Here is a 13752-nt window from a genome sequence, read left to right on the forward strand (position 1 = left end):
CATGCTGAATTGGAGCCACTGAGATCTCCAGCTGTAGCAGTGCAAACTCGTGGCACGATGCCTGGGGATTACTGTTCACAGTGCTCTAAATATGGGTATGTTTTGTACAGTAAAACGGTAAGCCAAGGGATAGGGAGGATGGAATATCTCTCGGAGATAGTTGTTGGTAGACTGAGGATGGACTGCGAGGGCAGCTATGCTGAGGGGATTAGTGAGGGGCTGAATGCACTACAATCTCTTCAGTCTAATGGATAAACACAAGCACCACTGCCATGCTTCATCAGTCTAATGAACAGTTACCTTTCCTACTGTAGGACACAACTTAAACTGTTTTCAATTTGTGAGATTTTTAGTAGTACAGTAATATTAACTAGGAATGTTTTCATGCATCTTCAGTTGGACACATAAAGCAACAGATGTGTTTTCAGCATTCTAATATCGGGAGGAGGTGGGTGGGGGGGGATTAAATGACAACACTGCTCTAGTGATTTGCCAGCGCTTTAGCTTTGATGGAAAGGGTTGCAGAGAACCTGCCAGTCAGAGTTTGCAGCATAAAGAAGGAATGATGGGTGCGTAATGGTTCCAACAGGTCAAAAAGAGAAGCAACAAGAAGTAGACTTTTAAGTACAAGTTCCAACTGCTCTTTCAATAAAGAGGGAATTAAATGAAGATATCAACAGGTAAGAATTACGCATACAATTTCAAATATCTTTGTTATGATCAAGGGCAAGAGAATTAGATTTCAAAATAAAAAATAATAAAAACTACTAGACTTGTTCTATTTGTGTATGCTCTATATTTATTTCTTAATATGATACCGGCTTAGAGAACGGGTTGCCTTCTTGAGTGGTTCTCTCAAAGGGAATTATATTTTTCTTTTTTTTGATAGTAATGATGCAGAAAAGGTCCCCAGCGAGTTTGTAGCATGCACTGTAATCATGTAGCTACCAGGGCTCTCCTTGATGGGAATTATTTTCCTATCTCCTATTAATCTGAATATAATCACCACCCCTTTATGAACATCTTACAAATGTTCATAATGTTTTAATTTCATTCTTTATCTTTTTCTCTTCAAAGCAACAAAATAAAAAAGGACTGACAACTGTTCAAGAAATCATTTCATATTTCAACAGTTTTACTTTTCATTGTATTTCATGAGTTTTCAAAATCCTTTTTTCCTTATTTTAAATAATGTGGACATAAATATTCATGAAAACTACAACTAGCATGACTAGCTTTTTCCCTTAGTGTTGGCCATAGACTACTGGGCTTTTTTTCTAAATACCTTAAACTGTTTTATTCAGTTTTATTTATTAAAACTCTCTAAGGTAGTTAAAAGCAGCTACTAGAGAAAAAGAGGAAGAGACGAAGGCCTGTTTATCTGAGCTATGAGAATCTGGGGTTTTGGATTAATATTGTAGCATCAAAGTTTAATCCAGTTACATGTAGAAATAGTGAAGAGAGAAAAATGGGGATGGGACTTAGAGGGGACTGAAAGCGTGGGCCATGGAGCGGGTGAGATGACGGAGAATGAGAGTAACAGAGGGATTAAGGTCAGCCATTTTGAGCATCTGGTTTAGAGATGTCCTATGCTCTTGAACTGTACTACAACGCATGCACATAGGGGATTACACAGCATACATATGAAGCTGTGTTATCTCTCACTGTTGGGGCCAACTTCACAGAGAGCATAACAAACCAGCACACTGTGAATAACTGCACTAATTCCCCTGTGTTCATCAGCTCACATGAGGTTCGTCAGCGCCAGGGTCCGGGCCAGGAGGGCCGCAGAGCCTGAACCAGAATCTGAGGAAGCAACAGAGCCAGTTCATCATGAGCACTCCCATTCTGAACACCACGAGCATGAGCACGAGCATGAGCATGAGCATGAGCACCATCATACAGAACATCACCCCAGCCATGATTACAATCACATAAAAGACAAGTTCATGAATGAACTTAATCATCTGTCAAGTAAGGCACTTCTAGAACTTGCAAGCAAGAGAAATTAATTATTTACTTGTTGAAATAAACTGTTCAATTTTGGTTATTATTCTGAAGAAGAAATCCACCCTTGTAAAGTGGTATAAATTGTATTTACCAGTCTTGTAAACATGAAGTCTTAAAGGTTCAGTCAATATGAGATATCTTTAACATATTTGACACAGTGTAAAAAAATACTTTTTCTAGATCATTACACCAGCCATGGTTGACGTTCGATGCTCACAAAAATCTAAGAGGAATAGGTGCATGACAATTGTCTTCCCTTTAATTAACACCTACTACTGAGCTGTTTTGACTAAAGCACTTAATGATAAACTGCTGCAGTGATGCCACTGCTGGTGGCTGTTTGTACAGTGCCACTCCCATCGGGGAGTGTGTTATTATCTGATTGTGGAAAAGGGTGTTGCTGAAAACACATGCTCAGCAAACTGTCCCCAGATAAACAAGTGCTTAGAGTTTTTAAGACCAAGTTAGAAATACTCCACTCTTGTTAGAAACACTATGGTGTATGGCACCTGTTTATTTAAACCACTTATAATCCTGGAATGAAGTCGTGCACAGTGTTGTGGAAGGGCAAAACCATTTTTTCATAGTAGTCGGTCAAAGCAGAATCAAAGCTGATTTTCTATTATGTAATCTGATGATGTGAAACATTTAAATCCAGTGTTTAAAACAGTATTTAAAAATAAGTTCTGATTCAAATACATGTTTGCATGTCTGTGTGTTTTGTTGGGATTTTTGTTGTATATGCCATTGGTGGATCAGAAGTCCTCTCCATTACTGTATGTCATTATAAGCATACTGCCTCTCCTAATCTAGTGAAAACTGTTAAATGAATAAACGTCTTTTTATTTTTTAGTTCCCATGTGGGCAGTAGGAGCCATTGTTGTGGTGGTCTTGGTTTTGGTGGCATGCTTCATCTTCTGCGTTTTCAAAAAATGCTTTACGAAAAAGAAAAAGCCAAAGAAGGTGAGGGAGAGGAAGGCAGGTCGCCGAAGGATGGCAAAGGAAGGTGAAGGAGAGACTGGAGAGAAGGCATGTGATTTCTACTAGAAGTATAAGTATAGTAAAATTTTACCTGATCTCGATCTTCACAACGAATATCCAGTGCACTGATGTTTTTCTCTTGTAGGAAGGGGAGGTGAAGAAACAAGGAGAGGAAGAGGAGAAAGAGCAGGAAAAGTTGGGTAAGCTGGAGTACTCCCTGGACTACAACTTCACAGAATCCCAGGTAGGTCCTGTTTGAAAACAAAGTCAGTGTCATTAATATTAGTAGTTAGAAAATAGAGATTCAACAAATAACTATGAGAAATAAATCTCTACATAAGTTTCTTGACCACTTAGACCCTTCCCTGTCAATCTGACACTTGTGTTTCCTCTGGAGCTCATAGTGGGTATCCTCCAGGCTCAGGACCTTGCTGCTATGGACATGGGGGGAACCTCAGACCCCTATGTCAAGGTCTTTTTGTTGCCAGACAAAAAGAAGAAGTATGAGACTAAGGTTCAACGCAAGAATTTATGCCCTGTATTCAACGAGACTTTCATCTTTAAGGTACAACACGCTTGAAACTCTACCTACATCATTTTGTCTGCGTTTTGTTTGTTGTCTCTTTTGTCTTTATGTCTCTGTCACATTGTGTTGGTGTTTCAGGTTGTTGATGAAATATCACTTTTACCCCTCATGAGGCAGACGTTTGGCCTATGTTTCTACTTCCCCTCGTCTTTAGTCTTTCATTCCTTGAATGGCGTCTGTCAAGGTACCCATCCCCCAAAATGACGGAGCAGTATGGTCTTATTTGTATCCCATCGCTATATTGTTATTGTCTGGATTTGTAAATTGTGTTACATGTATAGAAAAATGCCAACTGTGTGTGTTCAGCATCCCAAATACTGTGTATTATATATTATATTATTATATAACTTTTCTTTCTAGATTCCATATGCAGAGTTGGGTGGAAAGACTTTGGTGCTGCAAGTTTTTGACTTTGATCGCTTCTCCAAGCATGATATGATTGGTGAGATAAAAATCCCCATGAACAGTGTTGATTTGGGTCAACCAATGCAACAGTGGAAAGACCTGGAGAGTGGCGAGAAAGAGGAGGTGTGGTATAATAATAAATACTATTTACCAGTTTCATAAAAATGTGTCTTCAGTTTAACATGATGGGACGTGATAGTAACCTATATTTCTGTTCAGCAGGAAAAACTGGGTGATATTTGCATTTCTTTACGATATGTTCCCACTGCTGGGAAACTGACAGTGAACATCATGGAGGCCAAAAATTTGAAGAAAATGGATGTTGGCGGATTATCAGGTAATCAAGACCTTATTTTGTTTCTTTGTCAGAGGCTTGTTTCATGTTTTATTATCATATGCGCTTCAGGAAACCTCAGTCACACTAAGACATTAAATTGATTACTCTCTTTTCCATTTCCACAAGATCCATATGTGAAGATTGTTTTACAGCAAAATGGGAAACGGATTAAGAAGAAAAAGACCACAGTAAAGAAAAACACTCTAAATCCCTACTTTAATGAGAGTTTTAGCTTTGATGTTCCCTTTGAGCAGATACAGGTGAGTAGTTTAAAATGTAGAAGGTGATGAGTGTTAATGAGAGAAATAGTTTATTAACACAATTTCTTCTTTTTTTCAGAAAGTGCAGGTTGTCATCACAGTGTTTGACTATGATAAACTTGGGAGCAATGACCCCATTGGAAAGACCTTCATGGGTTACGGAGCTACAGGAGTCGGGCTGCGCCACTGGTCAGACATGCTGGCCAATCCTAGGCGTCCAGTAGCACAGTGGCACACTCTGCTGCCAGAAGAAGAAGTTGATGCGGCAGTAAAAGCAAAACCTCGCTAAAGTCTCACCTGTCTCAAATAGAAAACCTGCTGTTGTTACGTTGTGTTAACCCTGATGCTTTTTCAATGTCCATGTCCAATGTCCATGTTTTTGTACATATTGTGTGCATATGCCCAGATGTGATGTACTAATGTGATTTTGATATTCCACCTCTGCCCCATTTATGTACCTGTTACACCTGTAAAAATACATGTTTACATGTAAAACATCTTTTGTTTATGTTCATGTGTGGGCCTATGTTCGTAGCATAAAGGAAAGATTTCAAGATTACGCTGTCGTCTTCTGAAATACTGACTGTCAGGACATAATAAAGTTTCAACACTGGTCAGTATTATGCACACTGGGCCATTTTACTCATTTTGCTGTGCTGTTGTCCTGAAAAATGCTTGTCTTAATGCTGTGAATCTTTTCAAATTCAAATAAAACCACAATGAACATTCTCACGTAAATGCATCTTTTATTGTTTCTTTTTTACTTAACTTCCACTATTCTGCTTTACATGCTTGTAATGTCTCAGTTTTTGTTTAATCTGTCATAATGGGGATTATTTTTGGAGTCATAGTGGGGTAGGGGAGTCATATTGTAATGCATTATGTTATTATGCGTTTCTAATGTTTTGGCCACCGTATTTATACAAATCGAACTAATAAAAAGTCTTGTTTTCCCTCTTCATCTATCTAGATGTGGATTGTGTAATTAGTGTATCTGTTTCAGCTGATCCCTGGCAGCACTGCCATCAAATCACAATACGAGCTAGACACCTTGAATATTTGGGTGAGTGTTCAGGTATGACTGTCCAGATTTATAAAATGTTTTCTAGGAAAGATTTGCCCCGATGATGATTGTGACTTTGATTAAACATGACAGGCACAAGCTCAGGCTAGCATTTTACCACAGGTACTAGCACGATATGTAGCGGGGAAGCACTGAGCATGTGCAGAAATAATCCACCGACGGAAGGTGGCGTCTGTCCTCCCCCCGTCAGAAACCGTTGCCTGGCAACAGAAACCAAACTTTCTAGCCACACGGTTAGCTGCAAAATTTACTCAGTCGTAAACAGCTTTGGGAGTGAATTATCCGACATTATTGTTTCAGGTGATGTCCGGTCGCAATTTATGAGAGGTTTTCTAACCACATCGAGATAAGAAACAGTTTTGTGAACCAGGTTAGCAGCTACATTGAGAAGCTAGCGTTAGCATTAGCGTTACATCTTCTCTTGCCAAGGTACCGTTAGCTAGCGCTACTTGGCTAACAAAGCTAAGCTGTCCCACACGGGCACTGTACCAACGGACTCTGTAGGTTTAGCCTCATTGTAGCTTTACACCACCTCCAACAGCGTCTGCTGCTTGTTTACCTCTGCTTCGGTCACACCACAGGATGAGTGCTGGACGGCCGTCTGAGGGCGCGGGCTGCATCACCTGGTGGGGGGTCAGTCCCGGGCGCGACCTGCTGCGAACAGGTGAGGGTGCACGAAGATCTTTAAAATGGACTAAAACCTGCCAAAATGGTTTTTAATTGTTTAGAATGTTTGATCCGACAAAAAAAAGTACATTTGATTTTGTTATATGAGTATTGGGAAATAATGATGGCTAATTATTCACCATTACTTACATTTAATGAACGAAAGACCAGGTCAATACCACGGAGGGCTGTTATAGCTGATATTGTACTTAGGTGATAGCATGTTTATGAGTAATCAAATTAAAATAAGTTGATCAATTAGCTGTGTACACAACACCTGACAAACCAGTGTGTTGTAATACTTTGGGTGTAACAGGCCCTTAACTGTTGCTTCAGAACAGTAGAATAGTATTAGAATAGAACATGTGAAATGTTTAACTAATACTAAAACCAATACTTTTTTCAATGTCGTACATGACATGATTACACCAAATTCCTCTCAAGTTGAATTGTCATTTTTGGTATATATGTAATTATCTGACCAAGTAAACTAGATTGTAAATTCGGCCACACATTCAGTCGCCATTTTTGATACTTTTTTGCTACAGACATTCATTAACTAGACCTAGAAATATGATGTTTGTAAGCTATGTTTTCTCTCTTTATAGGTCCTGAGAGACATAAAGGCCAAGTTAATGTTCTACTGGTTGGCAGTGGAGATCCACGACTTATTTTGAAGACCATTTCCCATTTGCAGAATGAAGAAAGCCTTCATGTGAGCCTTAGTCTCTTAAATTGTCACGTTACACCTAAGAATTGATCAGTACACTTTGTTGTGAGCTGCAAAGTTCTTCTTTCTTCTCCACTCCAGGTGTGGGTGATAGAAAACAGCATGGAGTTGGTGGCGCGACAGCTGCTTCTACTCTACTTGGCGCTGATACCCCAGGAAAATATGGGACTTAATGGTGGGTGGTGATTTTGTTAAATTATTAGCTTTATAAATGTTAAAAGCTATATGTGATATAAATGTATAGGTTGTCTTGTCCTGTATTTTTCATTTTCAGAGAAGACAGAGGTTTTCCTGGAGGTGTTTGGGAACAGTGAGATCCGCAGTCAGACAGAGGAGACACTGAGACATGGAGCATTGCAGCTTTCTCTGTCCGTTACTGAGACACTGGAAACAGCAACACACTCCTGTTTAAACACAACTCTTCTCAAGGTAGTGCAAACAAATATATCCTTATAGGTTTTTAGAGAAGTATTTTTCTGAAATAAGAAATTGAGGCCTGTTAAGTTAAACCCATTATAAACTAGGCCTGTAGTACAGTACAGAATGTATTTCCCAAAGGTGCTGTCTAGCACTACATAATAGACAAATTGTGGCATAACAACAACACAAAATGTAAGCACTCCAAAGTCTACTCATTTCACGCTCTGAATATTTCTACAGTTCAAAGAGCGAGATGAACTGGCTAGGATATTCAAGTTGTGGAGGCAGCCACAGTCAACTTCTCCATCTGAGTGTTCTGCCTCTATCTCAATGTCCAAAGCATGGGATTATCGAGTCAGGCAGCACCTTGGGACACGTTACGACTCCAGGAAAGGCTGCTTCGACTGGGACCTTTCAATGAAACTGCACGAGAAAGGGGTATTTCAAAAATGTTTGTACTTTCCTTTGTCTGCTAGCTATATCTACATATAATTAAAAAAAAGTGTGGTACCCAACATTTTCTGAACTTTAACCATATGGCCCACATGCATTTTTGTGTTTTAGTATGTTAGTGGCTTTGTATGTTAATGCAATTCCTCTTGTAAATCTGCAGTGTGGTGTTATCAACAAACAACAGTATGTTCAATGGAGGGAACGAGGTTTGGCATTTGAAATGAGGGAAGGTGTCTATCAAATAAACAATCCAACTTTGATTTCTTCAAGAGTGTTCAATCAGGTAAGTGCTACTCTGTTATGGTCAATATGTTTCATACAATAAGATGATAACATGAAGGACCTCAAATGTATCTGTGTTTGGATAGAGAGGGAGCAAAGTGGCTGTGAGAGGATACTGGGGAGACATAGTGTCCAGTCCTTACCTCGCCTATGGCATTGAATCAGATGACAAGAGCTTACTGAAGACACAGAATGGGCAACATACCAAGGTAAAACATACAGTTGTAACAGCACATAATATGTTTGATTATAGTTATGTCTTCCTTTTTTAATGTATAGTTGCAGCAAGTTGTGCATAAACTGAAGAGCAGCATGTATGCTTTTTTGTACTCCCCCCTTTCCTCACATCCACAGACAGCCCAGGATATCTCCTTGGCAAATGTGCAAGCATTGTTCCAGTCCTTGTCCAGTAGACGGGGCTGCCCCACTACATCTCAGGCAGACACAAAGGCAGAGGAGACATCCACACAAATTCACCAGAAATCTGTCACCATTAATGGTAAAGGGCCATTAACACCAGTATCCAGTAGCTGTATATAGTTGGCAGTACAGCAGAAGGTAGAACCAAACTAGCAGCATTCATAGTAGAATAAAAGGTTATGGCTGGGTTATGAAAAGCCTGTTCAGATGTTTATCACACAGAAACCAGTGACTGGTTATGAAACTTGGTGGTTTTCTCAAATCCTCCTCAGACTTGATGCAGCTGACTGGAGTCTCTGTGACCTTCCTACCTATGGACTCGCTTTATAAGCTGCCAGAAAAAGCAAAATACTCTAATTTCTTCAACACCATCTACCTTTCTGCCAGGTTAGAGCATTTTTATGTAATTACTACTGACATTTTAATTAATAAATAATCAAAATTTTCTTAAATGTAAATACAGTAGCTTAACCTAAAACAGGATCCCTCAGCATCTTGTCACCTAGACTACAGACTATTGATATGACTGCTGACCATGTTTCACTCTTGTGTTTCTGTTTCCCTCTTCCTTTCCCTCTATGGTGTAAAGCTGCGTGCACCAGTTGGGCCCAATGTTGAGACAGATTGCAGCACCAGACGCTGTGCTTGTCGTGGAGTTGGCCAAGTGAGGGTTTTTATAGTAACAGGGCTTGTTACCATGGTGACAGTACAGTCCCCAACAGTACAGTGACTCTGCTATGTTATCTGCAATCTGACTGTTGGCTTATATGCATCTCACTTTTTTGTGTTTGTCACATATTTTAAAATAATCTAGGCTATTGGAGGAAGTTTAATTTTGCATTTAAGTTTTAATGAATGTTTGTTTCACTGTATATTTCAGGTTTATTTTGGATCTGACCAAAGAGCAAGAAGCGGGCTTTGCAGAGAAAGTGGTGAGCATTGCTCTGGAGGCTGGATTTGAACCATGGCACGAGGGGCGGACTGATGACGTCCATGCTGTTTTCATAGCACGGTAGAAATAAAAGTGGTTCATTTAAGCAGAACTGTTTACTCTACTCCCACTGTCAGCACCTTTACAAGGACACAGACATTTTACAAGACCCGATGAGGACTTGATTGGACGTTTACCAAAGAATGAGTTGCAGCAATGCAGTGACCAAGATAGTTCATAGTTTATTCTTATTTAGCTTTTCATTTTTATATTGATTAATTTTGTTTGTAATAGTTTTAATTGTCAACAAGTATAATTAGATTTCATTTCCAGTTGACACTATAAATCTCCATTTTATTATGCATGCATTTTAACAATTATACATTTCTAGTGCAAGTGAATGTATTCAGTCAGTTTCACACAACAATCTACATGTACATGCTTCCTTTTAGCTTAAGTAATGAACACTACTAAACTACTTCAATCTCCAATCCTAGTGCTAGCGAACTGTCCTGCTTTTTCTTTGTACGTGTGTGATTTCACTTCCAACGTCCTCCAACCTTCCCCTTACCATGGCCCTTTTTGCTGCATTGAGAAAGAAAAGAGATCAAGACTATAAGAATCATTCACAGAAATCGGCAACAAATGTGACTGATAAGGATAGATGCAAAGTGGTACCACTTCCTGCTATCACTTTATGTAAATGTGTAAGACATGTGCATCCTATAAATAATGTGGCGAAAACTGTGGGTCTGACATTTCCTGTACACGTGTGATGGATGCACTTCATTTACGGCACATTTGCATAGTTGGGGGGTATAGTAGAGAATACATCTGTTCTCTACAATACCCTTTTCTTTTTGAGGGTGTGGGAGTTGTGTTGTGATAGATTGAGACCTGTGACTCACAATTTCTGAGCATGCTGGATTCTGTTCAGAAGGACATTTATCTGAAAAAAAGGAACAGTTCAAATTAGCCATTATTAAAATACCAGTCACATATATACTTAGTTTAGTAACTCACCTCATACTTCTGCCTCTTCATCTTCTCAGTCAGGTCAAATTTCTCAGACTCCAGCTGATAGATCCATTGCCACATCTCGTTGGCTCTCTCTCTAAAACATTGCAGTACAATATATACTGTATGTGTGCTATTCCTTCAATACAAGAGCACATGTGCTACTTGTTTGCATGTATATGTATGGTTTAAAATGTACTGACAGAATGTGCACACTTCATGAACCATCAACTGACCTCAGGCCATCTTCTCTCAGGTTGTCAGTAGCCAGTGGTTTTCGTCTCTCTGCCAGGGTCTTCTTCTTGATTTCCCTCGCAGTTTGCTTTTTGCCTCTCCTCTGCTCTGCCTGCAGGACACAAACGCATTTCACCCTCCAGGAAATTCACATGCACATAGATTCTGTATTTTATTTTAGTTTTTTTCTAGGGCACTAGAAGTACAGTATATGCACCCACATACTTGCAGTATTCAGTGGCACATCTGTCTACAGATGTATTATTCTAACCTTGGCCAGGAACCCCCCAAAGTGAGCCCCCATGTTGGAGAGCACTTTCTTCTTCTTTGCCTCATCCTCTGCTCTTTTTTTCGCCTCTTCATCCTCTTTCCTCTGTCTCTCTTCCTGAGAATGCAATTCTTTAGTTATTTTTATAGTATGTAGATTGAGTGTTTTATTTGGCCGAGGTGTTAACATGCACACATATGCATATGTGATACAAAATATGTATAAATATGTATTACAGCGATCCGTGTTTGTCTGTCTCGCTCTTTTTCAGCCCTCACTCTCTGCTGCTCAGCTCTTTCTGCTCGTCTGCGTTCCTGCAATAGAAAGGAACACTGGACATTCACACTTTTGAGCTCTTCTTTAGTCGCTATTATTCTCATCACTGTGTCCTCTTAAATGTTGGTAAAGAAAATGATAGGAAATGCATTACAATCCTTTCTTTGAGCCCAATCAGCTCCTCTTCCTCTTTCTTCCTCTGCTCAAAGTGGACATCAATCAGAGTCTGCAGCTCCAGAAGATCTTTCTCCATCCGTTTTCTATGAATATCCTAACAGGGACCACATAAAACACATATTAAGATCACTTGGTGCAGTGATGCTGTATTTGTAAAATTGCTTTATTAATAAACAATCTTTAAGGAACACATACATCAAAGTCAACCCTCTCCCCTTCAGGGATTTTAGGGGCAGCAAGCTGTGTGACCAGTGGCCTATAAGATAACACAATGGAATATCAACATGTATGTTTTTCAGGTGTTTAGAGGTAAATGTGTGGCAGTATTTTAATATTTCCATCTTTTCTTACTTGTATTTGGGGCGTTCTTCTTCAACATGATTGGCAGAACAATGAAAAAGTTAATTAGTTCATGTTCATAAACCACAACACATGAATTTAAAATCTATTATTTAACGAGGCTTTAGGCAAATTTGAAGAAAGTACACAGTTCATGTTCACCTGTGAACATGAACTGTGTCCTGCCCGACAAAAGGAAGACTGCAGTTTTTACTGCTACAGTTCTCAAGGGCAATTAAAAGCTTAAAGTTTCCAGGTCATTTTAAATTTAAATTCAAATTGCTTTACCATGCTCCTGATGACGGACCAATCCCACAAACACTTATTGTTGCAAAGGGTTACTAGTAAACCCTAGGTAGTAAACATTTGCATGTCCTGGGGGAAGTTTTTTGCAGACAGGTTGTTGTTATTGCCTGAATTTCAATGTTTTATTTCTAAGCAAAGGTCAAATAAAGAAGATTAAAAAAACAGTCCACAGCCTCACCTCCCTCTCCCTGCTCCTCATCTTCTTCTGGAGGACAGGGTAATAGAGAAAAATTTAGTTGGTGGAAAAATTAAACAGCTTTATTTAATAAATGGCTGAAAAACGGTCTTACCATCCTGATGTCCTCTAAAAAAACAATTGAAAGAAAACATTAGTCACTAATGTCATTAGTCTAACTTGAATGTAGAGACATTTAAAAAGGAGAAATAACAAGAGAACTGATTGAACTGAATTCACTCACCCATGCTCTTCTAAATCAGACATGGTGACACTAGGGGAAAAACCATCAGTAGAAACAACTGTCATCAAGGTACAACAGCGTTTGTGCAATAGGCCAATGTACTGTTTCACAGGTCACCGGACATTTCATGATTTTTTAAATGTAGTTCTGCTAAAATGTGTAACAGCTGCATAAATGTATTGACATAAATTTGCCAACAACATTGATTAGTGTAATATTACATTTTAGAAATATCCATGATTCATTGACTGGAGAACGTAACTCCCTAAACTCCCCTGTGAACGAAATTCATATGTACCACAGGTCGGTCCTTTTGTTTAAAGAATGACATCAAGTGAATGGCCATTTTTAGCTAATGATCCAGAAATAGAAGAGGCCAGAGGGACTAAAGTGTCCTGTTACCCAGAATTAGAGTGAGATATCAGCTGCACAATCCTCATTTAATTTGATTTACCAGAGAGAATGTGGGATATAGGAGTTAAGCTGGTCGGCTGGCTGCTATTAACACCAGCCAAGTCTTTTATTATCACTTGATCTGCTCACAGTTTCATGGACCTGAAAGTATTTCACGAATGTGAGCGGATCTCCATAAACGTTTTACCATTCCTAGCCATTACTTCAGCAGTTAAGACGTAAACTAGAGTGACTCGGTAGAGGAGATGGGGTGTTACAGTCTACTTTTACAAAGTGCAAAGTGGACAAAGTACAAAGACGGCAAAGATCTCAGAGCATGAGCATCTAAATCTAAACAAACACAAGCACATGGACAAAAGGCAGATGAAGGCTCGAAAGAGGGATTAATTACTTATTGCTTCACTGTTGAATGTTTCGGGCTGCACTGAGTGACAGAGCTCACTCAGTCCAGGAGAGAACAAGGGCGCCACGAATAGCCTGTCATGAGAGAGCATTCCTTTTTGGAGACATATAACACATCAATGCACTCCTTCAAAATAATTTAGTGTATGGTATTTAGTTATTGTACTTAGTATTAACATGATGTATCGTTACTGATCTAAAACAGATATTGAGTCCAATCAGAACAGAAAGTCAGCGTTGTTAAAGTAAATGTAAGTTCGAGATTTTGGATTCTTTACCACCTCCTTTGACAAATATCCAGTCCTCGAGCTACTAAATGCTCCACTGTGTTCAAC

General features: G+C 39.2%; 3 protein-coding genes across 6 annotated transcripts; 2 read left to right on the forward strand and 1 right to left on the reverse strand.

Annotated features, from left to right (window-relative positions):
• The first annotated feature begins 1658 nt into the window (after nucleotides 1-1658).
• Nucleotides 1659-5288, forward strand: syt5b (synaptotagmin Vb). Its single transcript, XM_026351563.1, has 8 exons — nucleotides 1659-1974; nucleotides 2864-3039; nucleotides 3137-3235; nucleotides 3389-3556; nucleotides 3938-4105; nucleotides 4205-4319; nucleotides 4446-4579; nucleotides 4659-5288. The coding sequence occupies exons 1-8, from the start codon at nucleotides 1749-1751 to the stop codon at nucleotides 4866-4868; spliced, it is 1296 nt and encodes a 431-aa protein (XP_026207348.1). The 5' UTR covers nucleotides 1659-1748; the 3' UTR covers nucleotides 4869-5288.
• A 540-nt stretch (nucleotides 5289-5828) lies between these two features.
• Nucleotides 5829-10557, forward strand: LOC113156198 (dynein assembly factor 3, axonemal). 3 transcript variants are annotated; one of them, XM_026351153.1, is made up of 12 exons: nucleotides 5829-5963; nucleotides 6245-6327; nucleotides 6938-7044; nucleotides 7141-7234; nucleotides 7334-7488; nucleotides 7720-7917; nucleotides 8093-8215; nucleotides 8301-8423; nucleotides 8569-8713; nucleotides 8907-9021; nucleotides 9224-9298; nucleotides 9515-10557. In XM_026351153.1, exons 2-12 carry the CDS (start codon nucleotides 6246-6248, stop codon nucleotides 9648-9650), a joined length of 1353 nt encoding a protein of 450 aa, XP_026206938.1. In that variant the 5' UTR covers nucleotides 5829-5963; nucleotide 6245; the 3' UTR covers nucleotides 9651-10557. The 3 variants fall into 3 exon arrangements, with proteins under 3 accessions (XP_026206938.1, XP_026206937.1, XP_026206939.1); XM_026351152.1 differs by having other exon boundaries at nucleotides 5876-6163; XM_026351154.1 differs by having other exon boundaries at nucleotides 5876-6033.
• Nucleotides 10081-12314, reverse strand: LOC113156200 (troponin T, slow skeletal muscle). 2 transcript variants are annotated; one of them, XM_026351155.1, is made up of 8 exons: nucleotides 11733-12314; nucleotides 11515-11631; nucleotides 11321-11398; nucleotides 11088-11201; nucleotides 10819-10928; nucleotides 10589-10679; nucleotides 10474-10514; nucleotides 10081-10150 (listed from the first exon to the last, which is right to left on the reverse strand). In XM_026351155.1, exons 2-8 carry the CDS (start codon nucleotides 11611-11613, stop codon nucleotides 10105-10107), a joined length of 579 nt encoding a protein of 192 aa, XP_026206940.1. In that variant the 5' UTR covers nucleotides 11614-11631; nucleotides 11733-12314; the 3' UTR covers nucleotides 10081-10104. The 2 variants fall into 2 exon arrangements, with proteins under 2 accessions (XP_026206940.1, XP_033182705.1); XM_033326814.1 differs by having other exon boundaries at nucleotides 11515-12314.
• Nucleotides 12315-13752: the final 1438 nt, after the last annotated feature.

The sequence above is a fragment of the Anabas testudineus genome, chromosome 19, assembly GCF_900324465.2.
Source record: "Anabas testudineus chromosome 19, fAnaTes1.2, whole genome shotgun sequence".
In the NCBI taxonomy this organism is placed as follows: Eukaryota; Metazoa; Chordata; class Actinopteri; order Anabantiformes; family Anabantidae; genus Anabas; species Anabas testudineus.

Coding starts and splice junctions, on each gene's coding strand:
- syt5b (XM_026351563.1), top strand. CDS start 1,749: ATGAGGTTCGTCAGCGCCAGGGTCCGGGCCAGGAGGGCCGCAGAGCCT. Junction 3,557..3,937: donor ACGAGACTTTCATCTTTAAG/GTACAACACGCT, acceptor TTTTCTTTCTAG/ATTCCATATGCAGAGTTGGG. Junction 4,320..4,445: donor GGATGTTGGCGGATTATCAG/GTAATCAAGACC, acceptor CATTTCCACAAG/ATCCATATGTGAAGATTGTT.
- LOC113156198 (XM_026351153.1), top strand. CDS start 6,246: ATGAGTGCTGGACGGCCGTCTGAGGGCGCGGGCTGCATCACCTGGTGG. Junction 7,918..8,092: donor TGAAACTGCACGAGAAAGGG/GTATTTCAAAAA, acceptor GTAAATCTGCAG/TGTGGTGTTATCAACAAACA. Junction 9,022..9,223: donor ACCATCTACCTTTCTGCCAG/GTTAGAGCATTT, acceptor TATGGTGTAAAG/CTGCGTGCACCAGTTGGGCC.
- LOC113156200 (XM_026351155.1), bottom strand. CDS start 11,613: ATGGAGAAAGATCTTCTGGAGCTGCAGACTCTGATTGATGTCCACTTT. Junction 10,680..10,818: donor CTGAGAGAAGATGGCCTGAG/GTCAGTTGATGG, acceptor GCAATGTTTTAG/AGAGAGAGCCAACGAGATGT. Junction 10,151..10,473: donor ATCCAGCATGCTCAGAAATT/GTGAGTCACAGG, acceptor TTCTCAATGCAG/CAAAAAGGGCCATGGTAAGG.